General features: G+C 35.5%; 1 protein-coding gene across 6 annotated transcripts in view; it reads left to right on the top strand.

The window, feature by feature from the left end:
* Positions 1–368: 368 nt before the first annotated feature.
* Positions 369–26,069, top strand: part of LOC145663957 (uncharacterized) — a 36,961-nt gene continuing 11,260 nt past the window's right edge. The window contains exons 1-4 of one of the 6 annotated variants that reach the window (XM_081730192.1): positions 369–403; positions 1,486–1,716; positions 3,507–3,637; positions 8,695–9,377. In XM_081730192.1, coding sequence (XP_081586318.1) covers positions 1,573–1,716; positions 3,507–3,637; positions 8,695–8,758 — 339 coding nt within the window. In that variant the 5' untranslated portion in view covers positions 369–403; positions 1,486–1,572 and the 3' untranslated portion in view covers positions 8,759–9,377. The other 5 variants (XM_081730200.1, XR_014127303.1, XM_081730228.1 and 2 more) reach the window with 5 other exon arrangements.

The raw sequence follows: 26,069 nt of genomic DNA on the forward strand, positions 1-26,069 counted from the left end.
CTTTTAGCATATAATTACTTTTAAGGACACCTCGTATTTTTCGTCTTTCATGGTTTTGTTCCCATATTCTAAGTGGGCTTATATTTTAGTGTTATTTATGTAGATGAATATTTGATTGTTATTGCTTCTATTCATCAGCGGCCATTTCTTTTTTTTTCTCTTGTTTTCAAAATTACTTTTTATTGTGTTGTTTAATCTTCACCTTATATTTTGACCGTTGTTGTACATATGGCCGTTTAGTTGATATATTTATAATTATTGGAGTATGCCATCTTTGTTTTTATTTGGTTTGTGTATATCGAATAATTAGTAGAACACTGAATGGTATGAAATTTCGCATGTTGCTGGCAACCTTGTTAACATTTTGTATTTAAGGTAGTAGATGTCTGCTAGGGTAACCGGGGTGAGAAATTCAATGTTGAGAATGTTGTTTTATCACATTTGACTAGAAGAAAATGTTGCTTTATCACATTTATTGACATTTAACAAGAAAATGTTTTTGCTTTATCACTTACCCAACGAAGTTATGATTTTTTTTTCGACCACCACTTGGTCTAGTGGTTTTCACGTTTTTCTTTGGTACGCGTGGTCCCAGATACGATTCCTGGTGAGGGTAGTGTTGAACGAAAAAAGTGGTTCGGATTCCACTATAATCAGTTGTCCACGTCTCCTTTACCCTACATAGCATAACGTGGGACGCTAAACCCAACATTAACTAACTTTTTTTTCGTTTCATAGGACTAAGGCTGTGACACAGACAAAATGGTCCCAATTATCAGATCTGGCACTTGTGTCATATAACTCTCATAATTCTAGAGCTTCTGTATATTTTTTGTAGTTCCGTGGATGGTACATTTTTCCTGCCCTTTAATCTCTCTAGAATTTCAATATAAACAAGAATTATAAACTAATTTGCATCTTGTTAGGGTAATCTCTGAAGAGGTTAAGTTAAATTAGCTGTGAAGTTCCATTGACCGCACTCCTGAACTATATTTTACGAAAAAATAAAAAAAAAAAGTTTTAAATATCACAAATTACAAAACATAAATAAGAACATTTCGATCCCTCCCTGGGACAGTGAGCGAGTGATGAAAGAATGAGGAGAAAAGCTAGATGCTATGTTTCAATATTCATAATTCTACTAAGGAGGAGGAGGGGGAATTATTTACCGATGGCAGCCCAATCCCTTGGCAATAGTCACTTTCTGCCGGTTGCATCCGATGGCTTCGACACCTCGTTACTTTTAGGGTGGAAAGGTGTGGGAAATGTGGCAGATGTAGGAGAGACACAACGAGAGGGGTTGAATGCCATTAGTTTTCTTCATAATTATATTTTGTATATATATTTAGGTGTCCCAATGTTGATGGCTTTGGTAAAAGGGGGATAAAAAACGTGTCAAAATAGTTACATATTTCAACTTACAATATTTGGGGTATACATCTATTGCTTTTTCATTGTAACCCTATTCTAATTTTCTTTTTGTAGATTTACAACAAAAGCTTCTGGAGAATCAGAAAGAATCAAATAAAGTGTTAATTAACTTGACAGTTATGCTGCAAAAGGTTTTCCAAAATGGAGCACAGGAAACAATCCAAAGAAAATAGTGTTTGTTCCTTAGTCTCACAATTGTTCAATAAGCTGCCACTCGACAGTGTTGAGGATATGAATGATTTGGAAGCGGAGTTGGCCGAAGATTCGAATTTGATGGAGATTATGGTAATTCATACGTTTAATGGTTCTTTGATTTACGAAAATTAGTACAGTAGAAAGAATTCAAATACTCATAAGAACATATACTAAAAACGGGAGAATTCGTCATTCGACCAAACATCTGCGTGTATTTGTGGCCTAAATGGTTAGCTCTCACTTATGAGAGAGATTTGTGTTTGATTACCGGCTGCAATGCATGTACCTTAATCCATTATGTGTTAAACTGTAGGTCGATATGAGATACTCTCATGATGATCACCGATGGTTAAAGTAAATAACATTTCAACAATAACTAATGGTGTTCATATTAGTTTTATACTTTTTTTTCATGGCAGTGCTTTTTCTTCATCTAATTGCAGAAATGAATAAGATTTGCATTGAAAATAATATAGAAATACTTTCTTACCCTTAAACGGTATTCGATCTGTGAGAAAAATGTACAGGGCTTGATTACGCTAGCCAGGATCATAATACTGTGTGTTCCGTATACCAAGTACAGAATAAAACCCTTGTTGAGCCTAGCAAATATACTAGTTCGGTGTGTCAACATTTCTACTGCTTCGCCTATAAGCTTTCTGAGAAATCTCTTTTTGGAATATTTTCTACATATATATTTAGTAAGCATCAATGAGAGTGATTATGAATTACGTTGGGAGCCAAATGGCTAACATGCTTACCTTCGTAATTTCGGATTCGATTTCCAGTTTAATTTTAGATATCCATGATAATCCTGAATCGTGAGAGAATTGGGATGCTATTTAAATTAAGGGGTAGCAGATTCCAGTCATGTAAGTCATAAATAATAAAACTTGGAAGCTGACGACCTGGCCTCTTCTGTTCAAAGAATTTTAACTTAAAAATTAAGTAAAATAGTAAAATTTAAGTTGTGTTGATGTTTATTATGTGGAAATAATACCACCGCCTTCTTCCGATCAACAATATCTTGAATTATCTAACAGTTTTTTTTTTTTTTTTTTTTTTTGCAAGATTAAAAATTTTACTTCAATAAGGTTAAATGTTATTACCCCAAATCACTCATAAATTTTACTGGAAAAATTGATTAGACAACTCTTTACTTTAGGTTGCACATGTAAGAACTCGTTATTTATTTCACGAAATATAGCTGAGCGAGCGAAAGAGGTTAGCAGCCCCCCAAAGGTCATTGATTTCTACCTGTATCACAATTTAGACAAAAAATAATAAAATAAAACAAAAAAATACCCTTGACAGCCGAAGAACTAGGTGTTGAAGTCACTGTGCGACCCAAAGTAAATTTTTGCCATCTGTGAAAACTGAAGATGAGGTGAAAATAATGTTTTTGATGCAGAAAGTTTTTTTTTAAGAGGGATCCTTAAAAGTCGAAATTTCATCAGTGATAGTAGTTATTACATTGCTTTGAGTCTCTTGTTTGAATGTTGTATTCTATATTTCACACTGTTACAAAATATGTAGCAAGCCCACAATCAAAGGGGCTAGGGATACTGGCCTCAAAATATGGTGTGGCCCCTTAACATAGGGACCTTTACTATAGGAAAATATAGATAGACCTTCAGTAAACAGTCATTTTGCACCCCTAACTTTTCCTATCCCTTTTTTTTTTTTTTTTTTTTTTTACCTGCTGTGGGCTGCTATATAGCTATTCGACGAAGGACAACGTAAGCTACGTTTAGGAACGAAGCTTAAGTGAATACTGACAGATAGATACTTCGTTAGTTGCTAATATTTGCACATTGTTAAATGTTAACTGATTAGTAGTAGTAAGTTCTATTTCAAAAGCTTCATTCTGTTTCCTACAGAGACAGAAGATAATGGAAATAGGAGGAAATAAGGCTCCAAACATTATCCGAGGGATATGCCGAAAACTCCTCACAGACCAAATAGCTTCTAACTTAAAGGAAAGAAATCTCTCACGAAGACTTATCCCAATGTGAGTAAACTTTTAATTTGTAAGTATTAATTACTTTTGCTTTTACTTTGCGAAAAACACAGCTTTAGAGAATGCAATCTAACTTCATTTCTCTCATTACATTTAATTTGCGAAGGGATTTTGTTATCTGCTTCAATGGACCAGCAGTCAGTGACAAATATATTTGTAATATAACTTGTGGAATTACATTGCACAAAAAAATACAAATCTTAGTCGTTTAAAAGAAGACCCAGGCTTCTGAGAACATCAATTTTGTAGATTTCTCATAAGTTTCAAAATACATTTACAACAGATGAGAGATCAGTTAGCCAAAAATGTGTCAAGTGGCGTAACCAGAATGTTTTTCCCGGAGAAGGGAAGGGGCATTTCTCCTTACTTCTGAAAATTGGAAAAACCTTTTAGGAAGGCCTTCATATAATGCTTTTATAATACCTTAAGTTCCGCTTCCCCTGCCCTCACGTCCACGTTCACAATAATAATAATAGAATAGAATCCGTAAAGATTCCATAAAGAAATCATGGTCAGTAGTTGGATCTCTGGACCTTTAATTTTAGTAGCAAACACAACACCAGCAAATACTCGAAATTAAATGAAATACTGAACTTTCTCACGTATAAGTCGCACTTTTTTTTCGGAACTTTTGGATCCAAAAGGTGGTCGTGTCACGCAATAGTGTCTTTTTCCTTGCATTTTCCACTTTGTTGTTTTTGCGCAACTTGTCTTTTAAGTTTCTAGCTTCTTGCCTTTGTGCTCATTGTTAGCCCAACACGTAACAAGATACTAGTAAAGTAGTTAATAATACGTGCTTCTGGTGTTTCGGTGCGGACTTGTTGTGGTGCTCATTGGGCTTTTTTTTTTTTTTTTTTTTTTTTTTTTTTTACACATCAGGTTACGTTTTCCAACATATGGCTGCAAAAAGACATTCGTACAATGCTGAGTTCAAGTTAAAGGTTACCGGATGAATAAAACTTGGTTCAATTACTTTATGTATAAGGTATCATTTTTTCTTAATTTCGAATCCAAAAATCATGGGGAAGAATGGATCTAATTTAGCGTCCCAGGTTTATGCACCAAGGCTACGTGTGATGGTGATGATGATAATGAGAATTGAAGGAACTCGTAGAATGAAGAAAGTGAGAGGAAACGGTAGAATCTTAAGGAAACCTACGCACAGAGTGTTTGTTTATTAATTACAAGGCTCATTTGGTGCGAGTTGGGATCGACCCAGGGTCCACGTACTAGAGGCAAATGCTCTACCACTTAGCCACTGCGGCCCCTTAGCAAAGTACTCAAGCTTGTTTAAATATGCATACAGTGATTATAAATTAACTGAGAAAATTTTGTGGATTAAGTTTCACACCCTCAATAACTTTCACGGTTTTCTCTTTGCTACTCATACCTCTGGATTAAATACAATAACACGAGCTAAAATTTTGTTCTTGTCAGTATTTCCACGCTCGCTCTGCAAATATAACAAACTATCCTCATCAAGGATTCACACCCTCGCCAGAACTAATTTTAATGTAGAAAGTAAAGAAAGAAACGGAACCAATAACATTGTTTGGAAAGAAGCCTATCAGGGTTGAATAGCAACGATTAAAATAAAAGTAACGGAAGATGTCGAATAGTCACTTTGGAGTGGGTAATATATGCTTGTCCTTGTACGTAGAAGTTCAACAATCGCTTAAGATTAGAACCTTAAGGATACCGCTTCTTCTTTCTGTTTTTTTTTTTTTTTTTTTTTTTTTTTTTTTTTTTTTTTACCTTAATACAGGAGTTTGCTCTGAGAATCTTAACTATTCAAACATTAATATTCCATAATACTGGCTTTTCATATATATAAAGAAGAACTTATTACGTCAATAATGTTAATTACTTGAAACAGTACAAAAATAGTTTACATTAATGAAGCTATTCAATTAAAGAAACGTATAGCGCAAGCTGAAAAATTTCTATATTACCCACTATCACAGGGGTTCAGGGATTTTATTACATACAGGCATTAGATCATATTTTTAAAAAATCGATGGGTGGACGAAATATAGTCACTAAGTGGGTCAAATGCAAACATCACTAAAATGGTTATGCGTAAATTTAGGTAAATTTATTACATTATTCTCGTCCAGTAAAAAGAATCAGAGGGTCAGCTTTGGTTTGAGGATGGCCAGGCCCCCCTGGCCCCCTCTAGTTACGCCTATGTTCAAGTAATGCATCGATACTCAACCTGAATATTTTAATGATTCGAATAAAAAAAAAAACCTTCTGTCAATTATCATCTCTAGTTTAGAATGTCGAGAAACCTGGTAATTATAAATAAGATCATTACAAAAAGCTGTACTAGTTAAATTACTGCTCCAAATTTAAATTTCTTTTACTTGTAGTAACCATCTAAGAAAGTATGAAAAACTGTACTGCAGCAATAATAAATTTATTTTACTTGTAAAATGTTAACAGTAACTATGTAGGAAGAGGCATCAAACGGATATTATGTCCATTTTACAAATGTAAAATTTATATCAAATTAATTCATATTTAATATTGATGTATTTGTCTTTTACATATACAAGCCTTTCACTAGAATATCTTCGTAGTTCCTAATATGTATTATAATTTATATTCTTTGCTTTAGTTTTTTTCTGTAGTTTAACGTTCCTTGGTTATGCCTTGGTGGTTAAGGAGACTGGGACCTACTGATTGTAGGGGAATCCGAACCACTTTTTTTCGTTCAACTGTACCCCCACCGGGAATGGAACCCAGGAGCACGCGAACAGAAGGCAAGCGTGCTAGCCATTAGACAAAGCGGGTGTTTTCTTCCCTTTAGTGGTATTTGTGTTTAAACTAGTAAGTGTGTTACTTTTAGTACATTAATTTTTTTTTTTAAAAAAATGTATTTTTGAGGTTCTAAATTTAAAATTTATTTTGTTCACTGAACAGCTTCTGTCATGGAAAAGAGGATAGATGGCGTGACGGAGGCATTTATAATTGATGTAGTTGGAAGGTGGTTATCTCAAGCTTCTTTTCGAGGAGAACAAAGCCAAAGGAAAACAGCATGTAACTATATATTTTGTTGCCTAAATTAGTATGCAGAGGGGAATAATTTTGATTATAGGTAGTTACATGGTGAGACATTTAATAGAGTAATTCAATTACAACTAAAACAAAACATACACTTGTGTAGTCGCGAGTGTTCTAAACAACTCGTTACCAGCAATGTGGATTTCAAAGTATCCATGTAGCAGCGCCTGTTCTGTTCATGGTTCTGGCGGAGAAATCTATTGTATTCAGAATCTCGGGAACATTCCGGAACCAATATCCCCGAAGTTCCTTCATCTTGACGAGATGTGGACCCGGTCGTACGATTTTCACTTCAAATATCATTCCAATATGTAGTGTTTAACGTTCCACAGTTATGCGCCGAATACTGAAGAAGGTGATGATGAGAAATGAATGAAGAAAGTGGGAGAGAACGGGAGAACCCCGAGAAAAACCCACGCATACGGTGTTTGTCCAACACAAAGCTCACTTGGCGTGAGATTTGATCAAACCAGGGACCCTGCACATTAGAGGTGAACGCTCTACCACTGAGCCTTGCTGCCTCTACATAATGAATTTATTTGTACTCTTCTTGTTTACAAACATAGACGGGAAGCTGACAAGTTGAAACTGCGAAAATGAAGTCGTCATAGAGGTGTTTATGTATAGAACGAGGTTTAGGGAGACGGTGATAATGAACGAAATGGAGGAATGAAAGGTGGGAGGCAACGAGAGAACACCGAGAAAACCCTCGCACATGGTCTTTGTCCACCACACAGTTCACTAGTGCGAACTGGGTACAAACGAGGGTCCCATTCATTACTATTTGTTTATACAAATAAGAACGTATGCATATGTTAGGGATTTTATAGTTTTTGGCAAAAGATTTTTCTAGTAATAAAATTGTTAAATGCTGGCGCCGTTTACTTGAAAATTGAATATTCCTTAAATTTCAAGACAAGAGATGAGTGTTATAGATTAATAATTGAAAATGTGCAGAGACATTTACTAAACCGCAACACAATATATGTGTGGAAAAATTATTTTCACGTACTATTAGCATTGTTGTAGCCTCCCATTTTCTGTATTACTAGTGTTCGCAATCCCAGCTTCTGTTCCCGGCTAATACACAGATTTTGTGGTGTTAACTGAACGTTGTGAATTAGATTGTAAATTATCGGCTTGTCGTACTATCGGCAAGGAATTTTCTTAAACGGAAATTCCATATGATGATTACGTCCGTTTCACCGCAGCGGAGTAGTTGATTCAGCTGAGAGACGGATGAAACCAAATACTCGCAAACTCACTGATCAACGAACAAATCAGCAATACTAATGAATGCAGCAGTAGGTTAGATTACCTGTCAGCCGAATGATTTTAGCTCTTCCGTGCGTTTCCCTAAAATTTGTGGAGATGTTTTGAGAGATTTTATCTTCTTGTTTTCTCAAAACCTAAAGCACTTCAAGATAAATAAAATTATATCTTCAGACGTTCCCTATAATTGTTCAACACAAAGTGTGAAATCAATATTTTTCGTTAAAATGTATTTCCAACGTCACTATTTATGAACCATAAGATAAGTTTCCATAAATCCGGAATTTGAAGATTTAATTCCTTTCGGAATGTATATGAAAAGGATCATAATTCAGGACTTTTCTTTACGTCTTTGTGCACGAAGGTTATGAAGAACGGAATATAATCGTATTGTCATTTGACTGTTGTGTACAATTTGCTTGTATACGGTGTACAATTAGAGTATGCACAGTCATTCATGTGAAACGATTTCGGATCACATTGTCTTATTGCCCCTTCCCTATACATTGTGTTATTGCCTTTAAGAAAAAATATGAGACAAAAGCAAACCTTTAGACTCTGACGATGCTAATTTTTTTGAGATAGGATAATAGATACGATGACATCCTAAATGTTGGAATAGGAATAAATAAGTACATTTTTTTACAGCTTAGTTTCAGCATAATAAAGTTTATTTAATGAATTTAATTTTCTTCTAATTTTGTATTTAGGCTAACGGAGAAAGAAACAGCAGAGGCACAACCTACTAATGAAGAAAACCCTGTTAATGATTAAAGTGATTTTATACGTACCAACAAACATTTTGAAATTAACATATAAAAGAAAAATCGAGAAGAATAATTAATAAGGATTAAGTGCATGTGTTACTGATGAGAAAATGTGGTTCAAATGCTCTGTGGAGCTAAATATTTACTTTATTAAACTTATTGTTAAACACATTGATTCTGGAATGAGAGATTTTAGTAATATACAATCAGAGGGATGCTGATGCAAGTAATTGTTACTTGTAAATTTGAAAACTATATATTTTTATGCAATAAATATCCATAAAACACTTCAGTCAGCAATATTATATAAAACAATTATTTGTCTTTTGGATACTATATTTTTTACGCTTAATTCACAGAATATTTAATACTAATAAAATTTCAACATTCAGTGAATATTTAATAAGCGCTCAAAACAATGAAAATAAATATTTGCAAATATTCTTTCAATTATATTACATGAATATTTATTAGGTTTGTGAACAATATTTCTTTCTGGCTTAATAAATATTCATAAAATATTTCATAGTGATATAATTTCAACATACAATGAATATTCAATGAACAGTCAAAAGTAGTGCAAAATAAATATTTGCAAATATTTATTCAATTTATCAAAAAATATTACGTGAATATTTATTAAACTTGTGAACAATATTTCTTTTTGCTTAATAAATATTCATAGAACATTTCATAGTAACATAATTTCAATATTATATAAATATTTATTTAACTTGTGAACAAAATTTTTTCTTGGGTGATTAAATATTCATAGAATATTCATGATAACATAATTTCAATATTCTATGAATATTTATTCAACTTGTGAACAAAATTGATTTTTGGGTTAATAAATATTCATAGAATATTCATAGTAACATAAATTCAATATTCAATCAACAATCAATGGGCGGTCAAAAATAGGCCGATTTTCAACATTCTATAAATATTAGCAATTCAATATGTGCGGTGTTTCACAATATTCAAAAAATATTATTTCAACTTTCAATGCTGTTAGGGGAATTTGTAGGGTAACAGAAATACTGATACTATGTGTATAATCGGGAAATGTATATTTTTGGTAAATTTCATAGGAAAAGAATTACAAATACGAAAATTAGAATGAGTAAAGGAATATGTTGCTAAATGGACAAGGAAGTTTTTTTTCGTTTTATTGTTCTTATTTACTGTTCTTTTGACATGAAATTTGCCACATACATGTCTTTGCCGATTATACACATACTAACTTTATAAGAAATACCGTTCGAATTCGTTATCTATTTATATCTCTAGAACAACATATTTCAGTAGCGGTTCGTGGTCTGTAGAAATACCGGTTGCAATGTTGCAATATCAAAGATATGTAGTTACGCGCAAGTGTTCCCCTCCCCCAAGCATTCTTGATCCTTATCCAAAAGGTATTCAGGAAATATGCAGAGGAAAGTCCTTATAAACTCCATTTGTATATTTATTGATTAAAGTGTATTATCTAATATTGATTAAATATATATATGTTATTTCCTGTTTTTCAAACAACCACTATCAATGTACGTTTATACACTATTTATATACAAAAGCTTCTACGTCCATGTTATTGAACAAGAGATAAATCCATTATATAGCATGTGTTTTAAGCCATAAATTATATCGTTAACTCAAAAAGAAGAAAAAAAGCAAGAAAATTGCATATATTCATGCAAACAGTTAAACATAATTATTTAATTAAGTAAACTATGCATTATTTTAGAATGGAAGGCCTTTCTTCGTTCTTTTCGAGCTTCAAATTCTTCTATGACTTCATTGAAATCTGAAATGCTGCTTGCCAAGTTTTCTGAATAGAAAGCATCGCTACTGCAAATACTTTCAGCTTTATTTTCTTTAAGGTACAGAAACACCTCTCTCCTCCGACAATATGCATTTTGTTAGCATTTCTTTGTATGAATATAAGGGACAAGTTCATTTTCAGTAACTACGTATTTTTGTCTGCTGTTCTATTATAAAGAAGCATGAAATATAAGATTTTTTCCTTCGGAAATGAAAAAAGTAATAGTTTAACATTCCAGCAATTTAGGCTAAAAAAGACAGATGAGTATTGAAAGTGAATAATTTGAGATGAATTTTTTATGCTCTTCGCCGAAAATTGAACACGGGATCATGTGCACGAGCGACACACAGCTAGGAATTAGACCAGTGGTAAGACATTCTCTTCTTCGAGTCTCGATCGCCCCTTCCCCCCCCCCCAGAATAGGATATTTTTTTATTTTAAAAATAAAATCTATCCCAAGAATTTTTACCTTTGTATTATAAATGTAAAATAAAATCTATTTACTTCGAACGACTGCTCTCCCCCAAATATCCACCTTGGATCCGCCCCTGCTACCACCAGACGCGTATTTGCTCTTTGCGAGTTTCTGTTTGGTGACTTAACTTCTTTCTTCCAAGCGTCTATATCTCACTCAACCTATCAATTGAGTCAAGCGCTGTCAAACGGAGGAATTCGTAAGTACTACAGAAGCTGACTATATACCAGTTGCAACGAAATAGCAACTGGAAACGCGTAATACGGGAGGATAGCAGCGATGCAAGAATAAATCCACTTCCTCATGTTAAGAGATAGAAGCTCGCTGCCATATGCTCAATGTTACTGCTTCCAGTGGCAACACTTGCTGCCACTGGATTTGTATATCACTCTTTCTTTCAGTTTTTTTTTAATTATTTGTTTTAGAAATGCATCAATACTGTTTTGCGCTCAAGAGCAAAGGTTTATTTTTTACTGATACACTACTTTAATACTTAAAAATATCTTTAGTATTAAAGAAATATTTGGTGCACAACCATGCAACATATAGTACCAGCCGCCACTGACATATTTATAGGCATGGGACAATAATTTTGGACATACGTGTACTTTATGTATAATGGTGTACACGCCTATGCGTACACCGACCAGTTCAAAGATTCAGGAAATTATTATTATTATTATTACTATAGTAAAACCGTCATCTTCTTCCCGCCCATTGTCATTTTCTTTTTACTTTCAATGTACTTAATGTTTTTAATTTTACATCGGCCAGTCATCCTCACAAGTTTTTACCTTAACCAAGCCACACCAGTTGATTCAGTAACATAACTTGGTTGAATCTTTGATTTAACTTCTCTCTCTCTCTCTCTCTCTCTCTCTCTCTCTATATATATATATATATATATATATATATATATATATATATATATATATATATTCATTTTTGTCCTTCGTTCAATGAAAGATCTCCCATCCCTCCCGTTCACCCTGAAGTTCATCTGTTTCCAAAGTGGCATTTTCTTGACAAAAGTGGTGAGAAAACAAAAAATACTTCTTATGCCCCTCCGCCACTGTTTTGGCCAGGATCGACGGTCAACATTCATTCATATTGCTTTGCTTGAACAAAGTGACCTTGCTTGGGGATATGGGCCAACGCCCCAACGGTAATGACACCCGCTTCTGAAAAACTAGATTTAGGTACCAAGGAAGAAAGATAATTTGTATTGCATCGCCCTGGAGTCAGGCGTTGGCGCTCGTGGTTTTTAGAAGGCAATTTTCAGAAAAAATTATAATAATGAAAGTTTGCATGAAAGGAACTTCGCAAAAATCAGCAATGATCAAAATTTTTAATTGTGCCAAACTACACGCAAAATGCACACAGATTGGTATTACACACAAAATACACACACAGGACAAAATTGCACACATTTTGTGTAATTACATACACATTGACAACACTGCGGGTAGGGCCTACAACTGGTCGATAAATGTTCTTCCCTTATAATTACAAAATAATTATTGTATTGTCGCTAATACTAAATGACTTCCACATCTTTTCTCCATAAATCAATCCATCACAAATGAAGAATGAGTATTACCTGACCAGGATAGCAGTGCGGTTTTGGAAGGATGGCGCTGCTGTTGTGTTTACATGAGTTTCCTGGCAAGCGCGGTAGGACAGGGGAGCGGAGAGTTTTACTCTACAGTGTATCCAACGGTTTTTAAAAGTTGCAGTTTGCATGTTATGCATAGCCTAATCTCTTTCCGCTTAATAAAGAACGCAGTAAGTTATGTAGTTGTAGTGAACCATTCCTGCAGTAATGCAGATGTATTGTGAATAATGATATATGAATGGAAATTACCAATTTGGGAACAACATAGCACAATTGACATTTCAGTGAGCATCTACCGTGTATTAAGCAAATTGTATAAAAGTTGATTACGTTTTATTCTATGTCATTATAAAACAGGAGCAACCTATAAAACGCTGCTCGCTAGTTTGTTCGCAAGTTAATATGGAGGGTGTATTTTTGTTGTAGTTGCTTGTTACTTAAGATGTACTGCAAATAACTTCAATAACTTTTGAAACTGTTTGTCATAACTTGAGCCAGGGGCGGATCCAGATTGAATGTTTAAGGGGGCGGTCGTTCGAAGTCAAATCAAGGTAAGAGTGTATTGCAAAAAAAAAAAAAAAAAAAAAAGTAAAACAACTTTAGAAAAGGAGAAGTAGCTATTGTTTGCAATTTCTAGAACAGAAATGGACACCTGCGATTTCGAAGGTGGACATTTGTTTTAGCAAGAACGCCAATGTAAGTAATTTCTTGCCATTTATTGCTTTATTTGACTTCTGCAACGTAAAACAAAAAAGTAAGGCCTACCTATTTTAGGTTTTATTTTACATTTATAATACAAAGGTGAAAATTCTTAGATATTATTTTTAAAATAAAAAATACCCTATTCTGGGGGGAGGCAATCGCCCCTTCCCCTGGATCTGCCCCTGACTTGAGCATATGCGTGAAGTGATTTATTACGAACTGGACAAAAACAACTGTGATAGATTGATTACAAGTAATCCGTTTAGAAACACTGCTGCTTGCATTTTAGTTCCAAAACCGGCCGCTGCACTCGTTCGCTGGTCAGGTAATAACTCGTTGTTGTAAATATTTACCAATTACCGTCAACCACAATCACAACTTTAGGATCTCGTCTGCATTTTCGCCGATCCCAAGAGGTTCGTCCAGTACATGGCTGAAGTAGCACTCTTATTGGCCACGTACGGATGACGTCACAAAGATTCAAGTTCAACCTGCTAATATGCGTGTTGCTTTCGTTCCTCTGTTTTGTGTGTGTGTTTAAAAACAGAGAGAGGAGATTATCAATATTATTACTTGTGAACAGTGATTTATTTGTGGATTTTGTAGAAGGGGGAATGCAAGATTGTATTCCGTATAACAGAATAACTTTAAAGTCGGTTTGGGACAACGTTATTTTTAAACCTACCTACTTTAAAATTATGATAGGCGGTCCCCAAGTTCTTCATTTTTTCACCTTTTAAAAAACAATTTTATGATAAATACGGGTAGGTATGTTAGATAAGATTTGGTTAGGTAGATTAGTTTACATGTGTTACCTTGCTGCTTTTCGTCCTACTGCCGAAGACAAGTGTGCAGCATCCAGTAAAAGTCCTATAGTTACATTGTAATATGCACAACTTGTCGTAACAAGTGTCACACTCCTACGTAAAACAGTTTTGTTATTACAAATAATTCTTTAGTCTGTTCTAATTTGGTCTTTGAAAACCAAATTCCTTGCCCGAACAATAAATACGATAAAAGATAAGAGTTTACTTTGGGCAGAACAGTGATAGGTGCACATACACTTGAACCTGATTTTATTAAATAGAAGGAGAAAGACGGTATTAAATGTCATTCCTCATATCATAAATGAGTTTTTGCACTTGCTTCTTCTACTTAATAAAATTAGATGCAGGGGCGTGTGACGCTAGCACTGTTCTGCTGAAAGTAAACTTCTGTTCAACAAAACATATTGGTATTAAAACGAATCCAGAATTGGACAAAAACTGTAATCTGGTTTCCGAAGAATCATGAGCATGTATTAAACAATTACCAATATGATGCTACCTAGGAAAAAAATGCTTTACCTTTTCTTTCACTTTTACTCTCGAAATCGAAACAGCCATTGTAGCCTACAATATTTACAGTTTTTGCAACAAAATCACAAGAAAGGATTGACTGAAAGCTGAAGCATGACTTGCGGCGTGTTATCTAACACTGTCTTTAGAAATTAACAATATTTTCACAGGGTACCTCACTTTAGAATAGTGAAGCAATAGGAGGTTGGTTTACATCGGATAACGTCTTTTTCAGTTGGTTTGTCGGTAGCAGCATGATGTCCACTTTTTATCCAGCTGAAGGCATACTTTTGTGCATTGAAAGAAGTAATGTCTGGCCCATTAATGTTTATGGAAAGAAGAGATTCGAGGGTTTTTGCAGATAAATGGTTTCTAGCGTCTGTATGCTGTAAGTTTAAGTTGAAAAAGCCTCTCTTACACTCTGCAGAATAAACTGAAAACAATTCTATGAACAATTCTTCGGGAAGCAATTTTATAAACAAGACCAACATAGCTCGCGCCAATAAACATACTGAAAAAAATTAAGAATCGCTACTAAAAAGTTAAGTTTAATCAATGCACTTCAAAAAAGTTTATAGCTTATGAAAGGGGGAAAATATCTTCCCAGGCTGGGAAGATTGAATTAAGCCTAGAGACAGGGAAGTCACAATTTAGAAGGGGGAAAATTCCCAGGCTTCCCTGGCTACAAATAAATCCCTGCTTGTGAAATACATTGCATTATAATTCTTGATTTATGTTCACTTCTTACGCGGTACAAATAAATTATCCTTAAATAAGTCTTCGTCCAAATAAAAGTGTTATAAAACGTACTTCACATGAATGTTATTATTGACTACAATTTTAACTTTTTTATTAAATCACAAAGACAATGTTAGCTGACGGTGCTCACTAGGGTGAGAATTACCGGGGGGATTAGGGGGATTTCCCCCTCAATCACATTTTGTCCCCCTCAAAGAAGTCAGCTGAAGTATTCCCACCGGGGATGCTCGCTTTCCCCCCAAAAAAATTTGCTTAGTATAGCGTCAAATTTCACTGTTTTTGTCATTTCTTGTAAGTTTAATCTTCTAGCTGTATTTCGAAATGAACGATGTAAACTATTCAGTTTTGGTCATTTCTATTTACAACCTAATTACCCACTATTTTCAACGTTGTTTAGTTGAACTATATTATTATGGCTTGCCCTTGAGTTCGTCATCGTTGGTGAATTTAAGTGTACTAATTGCGCATAACAGTCACATATGGATTTATAAATGCTCTTAGCGGTTGACCAAGAAGAAGCAAAGAAATAACTTCTTCCACTATACTTGGCGAAGTTCGGACATGTCATATTCATCCTCTACATTTGTATCATCATCTTATTTTTGTTATATTTCATTTTCCAGTGTATTCTTTGTTGGCACATGATCCTCGCCCCTAGTAGTTTTTTGTGTATGCAACTCAAAAGTTGCATTTAATTTGTGGTAATTATCATAGTAATCACTGCATTTTACAGTTTAAGGAAATGTACTTTTGAAACTCTACCCAAAATCTGAGGTGTAGGTATTCTCTCGTAATTATATGTTAACGTACACGCTGGGGATGCGCCCGTAGTGAGGAGACATGTTAGTGAAGGTGAATAAGCGCATAATTGAATATATGTTTCAGCAATCGTTAATACGACTGGTTCTCCGTGTCATTGTCCGTGTCTGTTTAAGCACTTCAACTGGAGCGGGCTTTTTAAAGTTAACCCTTCATTTTTTCATCTTTCTTTTCGCTCCACAGTTTGTTGTCCACGCCAATAATGTTCTCTGAAATACTTCAACGTAATGTTTTACTTTATTTGAATAACGTAGCCCATAGTGAATCAACTCATCTGTAACCCAATAGTATAGTAATTGTAAGTGTTGACTTCCTGAGCTCCATCACAGAATCGATTTTTGGAGAAAAATGTGTGAAAAGTGCAACTTTAAAGGGGAGTAGAAGCACAAGCTCGAAATTTGAATTGAAGATTTTTAAATATTTGGCCTTCGATTTGACCTTGATGCCAGAAATCGGGACCAGCAACAATCCATTTCTCGTATGATAAGATAATACGTAGATTTTTTTAAAAGTAAGTCCCGTGTAACTGATAATTTTAGTGGTTTTCATAATGTTGAAGAAGGTTTTCTTTTGCAAGCTGTGTGTAATAACGCGAAGTGGAAGATTTCAATATGAGTGAAAAATTAACATAAGCTTGTGATCATGGCTGTCGCTCAGGCCGAATTATTAAGTAATACGGGGGCTTAGAGAGCTACGGGGACAAGAGTGAGTACAACATTTAAACACGTTCAGAAAGTTAGATGGGGTGTGTGCATGTCAGACAATATATACGTACATAGTTATTGTCGGTAAATTTATTGAATTAATAAATCTCTTACTTATTACAGATGCCATTTTCATATATGTGTGGGAGGAGGGGTAAGGCACTATTGTCTCATTTTGAATTATAGCACTTTAGACTTTACGTTCTGTTGGCTTAATTTTATCTCCCCCCCCCCCAATATATATAATCTAATTCGCACACTGGTGCTAACAATGAATACACTGGCTTTTGCAGAAACACCTCCTTTTGATTTCAAATTTGGTACAGAACTTGAGTTCCACTCAATTGATGATGTAAAATTGAAAACGTTTTGGGCATTTACTTTTACCATGTACAAAAATGTTTCTCAGATTAAATTTACATTACACGCTCCAGTTCGTGTTTATTTGCATCCGAGAGTAGGTCTGGTTTAAAAGTATTTTTCGCCAAATAACGTTGTAGTATCATTATTGATAAGCTATGCTCGGTTCAATCGCACGAGAAATGCCCACCAAACTGAACTAGATGACCATTATTAGCTAGCATTCTTTATGAATCACATAAGGATACCAACTGGAACATACTATATGAATTGCATTATATTTCTTTGCAGTTTAGCATCACTTTCAACACCAAGGTTATACTGCCTCTGTGAAGTTGGCCCCCCAAAAGTTTGGGGTACACGAGATCTTTATTGAGATAGAAAGTACTTCATTTGAGCTATTTGGGCTAGCAACTTTTAGCGTTGGGCTACTCGGGAAACAAAGCTACAGCCTCACAAAGTTTGAGGGACCAACTTCACGTTAGCCCCCCAAGTGTTTGGGCCAGACGAGATTTTTATTCGCCTGGGTAGTACTTTGTTTGGGCTGATTGGGTCAGCAAGCATTAGCGTTTGGGCTATTATAGTTTCCGAAATATGAATTATTAAACTTTTTGAAAAGTGATTTTCCTGCTTCTTTTGTCGGGGCCAACTTCACTAATATGATATTTCTGACAAACACGATTAGTGGAATTGGCAATATTTTGTGTCGACCAGCAGTTTAGGAAGTTTCAAGATTTGGGCTGTACTTAAAACAGAATTAGAGCTTCACAAAGTTTGGGGGGCCAACTTCACATTAGACCCCAAGTGATTGGGCCAGATGAGATTTTTATTGGGCTGGGTAGTACTTCGTTTGGACTGATTGGGTCAGCAACATTTACCGTTTGGGCTATTATAGTTTCCGAAATATGGGCTATTAAACTTTTTGAGAAGTGATTTTCCTGCTTCTTTTGTCGGGGCCAACTTCACTAATATAATATTTCTGACAAACATGTTTATTGGAATTGACGGTACTTTTTGTCGACTAGTAGTTTAGGAAGTTTCAAGATTTGGGCTGTATTTGAAACAGAATTAGAGCTTCACAAAGTTTGGGGGTCCAACTTCACGTTAGCCCCCCAAGTGTTTGGGCCAGACGAGAGTTTTATTCGCCTGGGTAGTACTTCGTTTGGGCTGATTGGGTCAGCAACTTTTAGCGTTTGGGCTATTACAGTTTCCGAAATATGGGCTATTAAACTTTTTGAGAAGTGATTTTCCTGCTTCTTTTGTCGGGGCCAACTTCACTAATATGATACTTCTGACACACATGTTTATGGAATTCACAGTACTTTGTGTCGACTAGCAGTTTAGGAAGTTTCAAGATTTGGGCTGTATTTGAAACAGAGGCCGTGTCCAAAAGATACAAGTGCACATTTGAAGTACGCTTATTTCCGGAAGTGACGTCACCTAGTGTGCGTCAAAAGGTCCAAGTTCACAAGTGTGCGAGTGCATAGTGCGTAGTGTGCGAGGATGTACACTACGTTAGTATACTTGTGTGCTTAATATGGCGATTTCTCGTAGAATGACCTAATAAAATTTTAATAGGCATATTCTTAATATTTTTGTTTAAGTAAATATATTTGTGGACTGATTTTATAATAATTTACTTGATAAACATACAAGTTAGTGATTTTACAAGTCGAATATAAAAATATTACGCAAATAACAAATGTATTTACGTTATGTTCTTTGAGTATGCAATAGAATTTAAAATAGTATAGGGAAAACAAACAAATAGTTTCTTTAATAATGCTATAAAGACATTTGTGCTTAAATATTACATGGTTTATGTAGCTTAATTAAAATATTTGCTCTATCGGTAATGCGGCTATTTGTACGTAAATGACAAATTTTAATGGTGTATGAATATATTAAGTTCTAGCATAGTATACATAGATTATTCATTTCTCTATAGCTACAGCTACAGCCGCAGCCGCAAATGTTAATTCATAGACACATTTAATAGTTTTATAGTTTTATAGTTTTGATTCTAAACGAATTCCTTTCAAGGATACCATATTTCCTTGCACTTGAGAGAGACTGTAATATACCAATTACCATACATTGTGTATTTTTGACAGGTACCGAAAAGTGAAATACAGATCAAAAATTCCTTTCTCCACATTTATCAAAGATTTCACAAATTACTCCTGGTAAGTCTTTACTATGGCCATTTCATTTTTTTTATTCTTCGATTTAGCGATTTGATCTCTTGGTTCCGGTTTTAACTACTTGCCTCTTCACCCATATACTGTATATAAGGTAGTAGGTAGGTTGGTTCCTTTTTGTTCCAAAGTATAATATTTAATTCACATAATATTGACGAGCGAGTGTTAGCGAGTGAAGGCTGGTTGGAACCCCGCAGAGCACTTTCTTTTCCGTCTTCGTTACGAATCGGTTCATTGAACGATTCATTGAAAGAAATGTCCAAAGTAAAGACTTGCCTTCCTCTTAATTCATATAATCCCATTACTGTACCCAGTATTAAAAGATTATGAACAATAATTTCTTCCGTATAGTTGAACAATGAGAGCCATTACATTACATACTGTATTTTTTCATAAAACCGTCTCTTAATTTTCATAAAATTCTTATTATATTTTTAGTAGTTTATTTTACGTTTATATTTGGACGAGGGGATTTGCTTCGTTACTGAATAACCATTTTCGCAGTGGGAAGCATGTAGGAGAGTATATTTCAAGAGAGATGTAGGGCGCCGAAAGCGTAGTAAAATGCACGTAAATGTTGAAGTGTATACAATATACAGAACTCCATTCAAGCAGGCTTATAAGATAGTAATCTCACTTTTTTTTTTTTTTTTTTTTGTTATTTTTACCATACTACTTTCATTAGGGTTATTCGCCTTGAGTATGCATTATCCTTATAAATTGGTATTTCATAGCGACATAATAGTTTTTTTCTGTAATTTTGGTCCTCATGTTGTTCAACTTTACCATTTCTTTCCTTGTCATCCTTCTATGTGTTAACTTTTGCTGTAGATTAAGAATACGGAGACACTATTTCGATGATTTCCAGGTAAAATCAATAAATTCACAGTGAAAGAATAACATCTAAGGAACTTCAATATTAGCGCAATATGGTAGAAAGAGTTCAATCAGTATGCCTGAACTGAAAGAATACAGTAGAACTACAACAATTATACTGTCATTGTTGTGAAATCTACCGTACAGGAAGCAATTATACTCAGTATCAACCCTCTCCCAAAGTAGTTTTGTGCCACATTATTGTAAATACCGCTCCCCTCGGTGTCCTAACGCTCTTGCACGTTGCCTACTTTCAGTTGGAATAAAATTCCTAAACTAATTCGCAAAAGTGTCTTCAGCGCCCTAATCACCAGTGCTACTCTTCTTTCGGGAGATTATTAAATATTCCCTCCGCAAGCATGCCTAATAAAGTAGAATATCGCCAATAGTTTAGTGTTTTTTATGCTGTTACGAGTTTATTGTGCACATAAGACAACGCACACATATATTATATATGTATTGCATTTATGCTCCGCTCTTGTTAATCTGCGCGTGAAATACCCAAAATGACAAATATTTGCAGGCACGGCAAAGCTGAAGCTGTTGGCATACATGAAAAAAACTCTTAAATCATTTTATGGTTACCCCATATAGTCAATCTGTACGGTTTATTTATCTTTAATATAACTGGAAAGTCATTCATCTAAAGAAAAAAAAGCATGCTAATTTTTTCTAGTACGCGAAATTCTCCCTTCTTTTGTCATCAATGTTCCATATTTCACCACAACGAGGCGCTGTAAGCAAGTGCTGATCAAAAGCTAATTTTACGAAGTGTACACTATTTAGTGTGCACTCCATTTGTAGACTTTGAGTGTGCATCCTCGAAGTGTGCACTATGCACTTTTGGACACGGCCAGAATTAGAGCTTCACATAGTTTGGGGGGGGGGGGGCAACTTCACATTAGCCTCCAAGTGATTGGGCCAGACGAGATTTTTATTGGGCTGGGTAGTACTTTGTTTGGGCAGATTGGGTCAGCAACATTTAGCGTTTGGGCTGATTGGGTCAGCAACATTTAGCGTTTGGGCTATTATAGTTTCCGAAATATAGGCTATTAAACTTTTAGAGAAGTGATTTTCCTGCTTCTTTTGTCGGGGCCAAGTTCAGTAATATGACATTTCTGACAAATATGTTTACTAAAATTGGCAATACTTTGTGTCGACCAGCAGTGGAGCAAAGTTCAAGATTTGGGCTGTAGTTGAAATAGTTGGGCCTTCACGAAGTTTGGAGGGCCATGTTCAAACCCTTCCAAGTGACTGGACCTGACGGATATTTTATTGGGCTGGATAGTATTTCGTTTGGGGTGATTGGTTAGCAAGTTTTAATGTTTTGGACTATTAAGATTTGGTCTGTATTTGAAAGAGGGTTAGAGCTTCAGATATTTTTTTGCCGGAAACAATGGGTTTTAATCTAGTAGGTAGAGATTTTTCTTATCTTATAAACTGGTTGGACTATACATCGGTGGAACGCCAAATGGTGAAGAAAGATGTGATGTTCCACACATTATGCAAGAGGTTTTGACACAGAATTTCGTCATTATTAATTTTTACGATAGTACTAAATTTATATTTGGCAGAGGTTGGAAATGGTCACCCAAAACCATTAAAATGATTCCGTGCAATTTCGCACTGTGCAGTTTCACATGGTGCTCATTATCGAGCAATTTCGCACTGTCTTCCTTATCGGATTAATCATTCTGCAGGTATGGTTCATTCTCACACGGTCCAACTGTCAATCATGTGATTCATCCTAAAACCGCTTTCACTAGAAAAAAATATAGGGTGAGGGAGGAAAGAACAAATGTCAACTAAGTAAGAACTGAAACTGAGCAAACATAAGTTAAAATAAATACGAACAATTGAATTAATACTACCTCAATTGAGCCGATGGCTTGAGCAGGCTGAGTTGAAATAAGTCCATCGGCCCGGTTTGACTCGGCTCAACTGAGCCCATGGCTCGAGCAGGCTCGGTTGGATGGGTTGTAAGCTCGGCCAACTTCTCGGTTCGGCTCAATAGTGAATGAGCTGTGACCCGAGCAGCTCAAGCCGTTGACAGCCCTAAATCCGGGCCGAGCAGTTTTGAACATGTTTGGCTGATGCCCTATAACTTTTAACGATTTTTGGCTTGAGCCCGCATACTTGGTTCTCCGGAAGTCAAACCGAGAAGCTCGTAAACGGTGTCATTGCCTCCGAGACTCGCCTTGGATTTTGGTATTTAGATATAAACCGCCTGTCTTTCCTCTTTATATGCTGTTGTTGTTGTTGTTGTTGTTGTTAATAATAATAATAATAATAATAATAAATTCTAGCAGTAGTAATATCATTGATAATAATTATATTGTCTATGTAGGAAACTTGAAGAAAGTACTTGAAATTACACACAGGATTTGGCTCGATTTGGCTCGACTCGAAACTTAACCTGAATTCCGGTCAATTTGGAGGAAATTATCCGAGCCGAGTTCTTGGCTCAAACTTAAAGATGTCTGTTTCGAGTTGAGTCGAGTTTCAAAAGAACTCGCTTCTACCCATTTCCAAAAGCTGGAATAATGAACTATGAATTGTACAAAACGGGTTGACGATGTACAGAAGTATGAATGTTCCACCTCGGCGATGTGCTGTTCGCTCGGAAAACTTCAAGACGACAAGGTTCGTCTTCAAACCGCTTTGGAGTATGGAGCTAATGTTTTGTGTTTCACAAATAACAACGTTTTTCTATGCTTTGGGGCGAGCACATTTTTTTTCGATTTTTGAACTTCCTGACTGAATTTTGTGATGTGCTGCTTATTTTATTATTTATTTATTTTAATTTGTGATTGTTCTATCTCCTATTTCTAATGATTACAATTTTATGTTCCTTTTCTGTTCTTATTACTTATTTTCATTTGCTATTCTTTTTTGTTTTCATCTATTTCAATTTGCGATAATTTTTGTTATTATTTTTCCTATTTATTTCAATTTCATATTGTTTGTTATTATTTTCTCTCCTTCCTTACTATAACTTTGGTTTGCTTATCTTTTCTTCTGTCTTGTTCTTAAGTCATTTTAATTTCCGATTATTTATTTTATTCTTTATTGATTATTATTCTTTTATTCTTTTCGTGAAATTATTCTTTATTCTTTTTGTGAAAGTGAAACATTTCCTAAGCTCTCCTCCTGTAGTATTAATTGTTCATATATAACTTGTGTTTGCTCTTTTTCTGTTCTTAGTTAGTTGACAGTTGTTCTGTTTCTTCCCTCCTCCTATAGTGAAAGCGTTTTCAAGAGAATCAAATGATTGACCGGTGGACCGTGTGAAAGTGCACGACACCTGCAGAATGATTAATCCGATAAACAGGACCGTGTGAAATTGCACCGTGATGAACTGCACGTCACCATTAAATTGTAGGTCATGTAATTACGACTGCCATTTATTTACGACTGTACCTGCGGGAACCTGATCGCCTTTGAACGGGGCATCGTCCCGGTTGCCCTAGCCTTGTTACGCTCCTGGACCGAGGATGCATATGCAAGACCAAAACCAAGACTAAATGTGTAAGAATAAAAAAGCCTGCCAAGGCTCCAGCAAAAACTTGACCCACCTGCGTTGATATTTTTATAAATAGGTGAAAAATATAGAAAAGCTTTATATTTCAAATTCATAATTTTGTATTTCGTTTTCAGCAAAGTGGAGCAGAAGGATTGAAGTACTTCCCTAGAAACATGAAGTGCTCATCGTAATCTTTTAAAATAAACGAACTGAGAAAAAAAGATTGCTTTCTTATTGCTTTCCCTATATACAATATAATGCGGATGAATATTCGGCTTAAAAATTACAAAGAATTGATAATAATAATATAAAGGAGACTAGTTAGAATACTGTATGCTCCTTGAGACTTCATTGGAAATCAAACCTGGAGCTTTCTGCATCAAACACATGTATATAATATCCACGTATTCACAAAAGGCTTACGTAAAAAGGAAAGAAAGAATGGATATAAAAATTATTTGGACATAATTCTTCAAGGTTTGATGCAATTCAATTATATAATTTTCACCAGTGTCTTATTCATAGGTTAGTTTACCGTATATAACCATTCCAGTTGTAAAGTTATTGCTTTAACAGTTTATTAAGACAGTAATTGTTTTCCAGTAAAATAAATTTAGGGTATTAAAGCCGATAACTACTTACACAAAATTAACGCTGTCAAAAATTAAGATTCACAAAATCCGGATTTAGAATTTCAACTGGAACCGAAAGCCGGATTTCCGATTTAATAAAATGTCAGAAACCGAAATTAGAATTTCGGATAATGAAATGTCAAGAACCGAAAACACTTCGGATAATAAAATTACGAAAGCCGAAATCCGGGTTTCGTATTTTGGTCTAGGAATTAATTCGTGCGGTTGGTACGCACACATTGAAGCTGTAGTACAAACACAAAATACATAAATACCTTAAGAAAAATATTGTCCATCGCTAGCCACCACTTTCGCCCATCTGTCAGGCAATGTACGGATTCCGTGGCGAAAGAAGTCCTCATCCTTGGAAGCGATCCAGTCAGAGACCCATGTTTCGATATCTTCTGAAGAAGTAAACCGCTGTCCAATCAAATCGTTGTTCATGCAATCGAACAAGTAGTAGTCCGAAGGAGCAACGTCTGGTGAATACGGCGGGTGGGGTAAAACTGCCCATCCGACATTTTCTAAATAGTTTTTGACCGGTTTTGCGACATGTGGGCGAGCGTTATCATGTTGAACAATAAGTTTATCATGTCTGTTCTCCCATTCTGGTCGTGTTCTGGCCAGAGCTTGCTTCAAACGCATTAATTGTCGTCGATAACGTTCTCCATTCATAGTTTCACCCAGTTGCAGCAGCTCATAGTACACCACACCTTTCATATCCCACCATATGCAGAGCATAACCTTTGCACAGTGAATATCTCGTTTTGGTTGTGATGGACCTGGTTCACCTGGTTTCACCCAGGCCTTTTTTCGTTTAGGGTTCTCGTAATGGATCCACTTCTCATCACCCGTAATAATTCGATGCAGAAACCCCTTTCTGCTCTGTCGTTGAAGCAGCAATTCGCAAATGGTTTTTCGTCTTTCAACGTCTCTGTCTTTCAATTCATGTGGAACCCAATGTGACATCTTTTGAATCATTCCCATGGCTTTCAAGCGTTTGGAGACTGTTGTTTGATCAACGCCTAATGCTGCTGCAAGTTGTTCCTGCGTTTGACACGAATCCTGCTCGAGCAATGCTGTCAATTCTTCGTCTTCAAATTTTTTGGCTGTCCAGTTCGCTCTTGGTCTGCCAAGCCGAAATCACCACTTCTAAACCGTGCAAACCACTTCTGACACGTTCGCTCAGCTAGAGCATGGTCACCATACACTTCCACCAAAATACGATGACTTTCAGTCGCACTTTTCTGCATGTTAATGTAATGCAGCAGGACACCCCGGAAAAACACTTTATCAGGCACAAATTGCGCCATGTTCACTTAACTACAAACTGGTGTTGTTGACGCTTTAATCCACTGCCCTATACTACGAACGATACGCGATGACAGGGGTTTGCAACACATGTGTGGATACAGGGAACTGTGGGACGCTCCGTTCGTTGCGCCATCTCTTGTCCACCCGCACGAATTAATTCCTAGACTAAATATAAT

This window comes from Thermobia domestica, chromosome 1 (assembly GCF_964235325.1).
Source record: "Thermobia domestica chromosome 1, izTheDome1.hap1.1, whole genome shotgun sequence".
Classification (NCBI taxonomy): Eukaryota; Metazoa; Arthropoda; class Insecta; order Zygentoma; family Lepismatidae; genus Thermobia; species Thermobia domestica.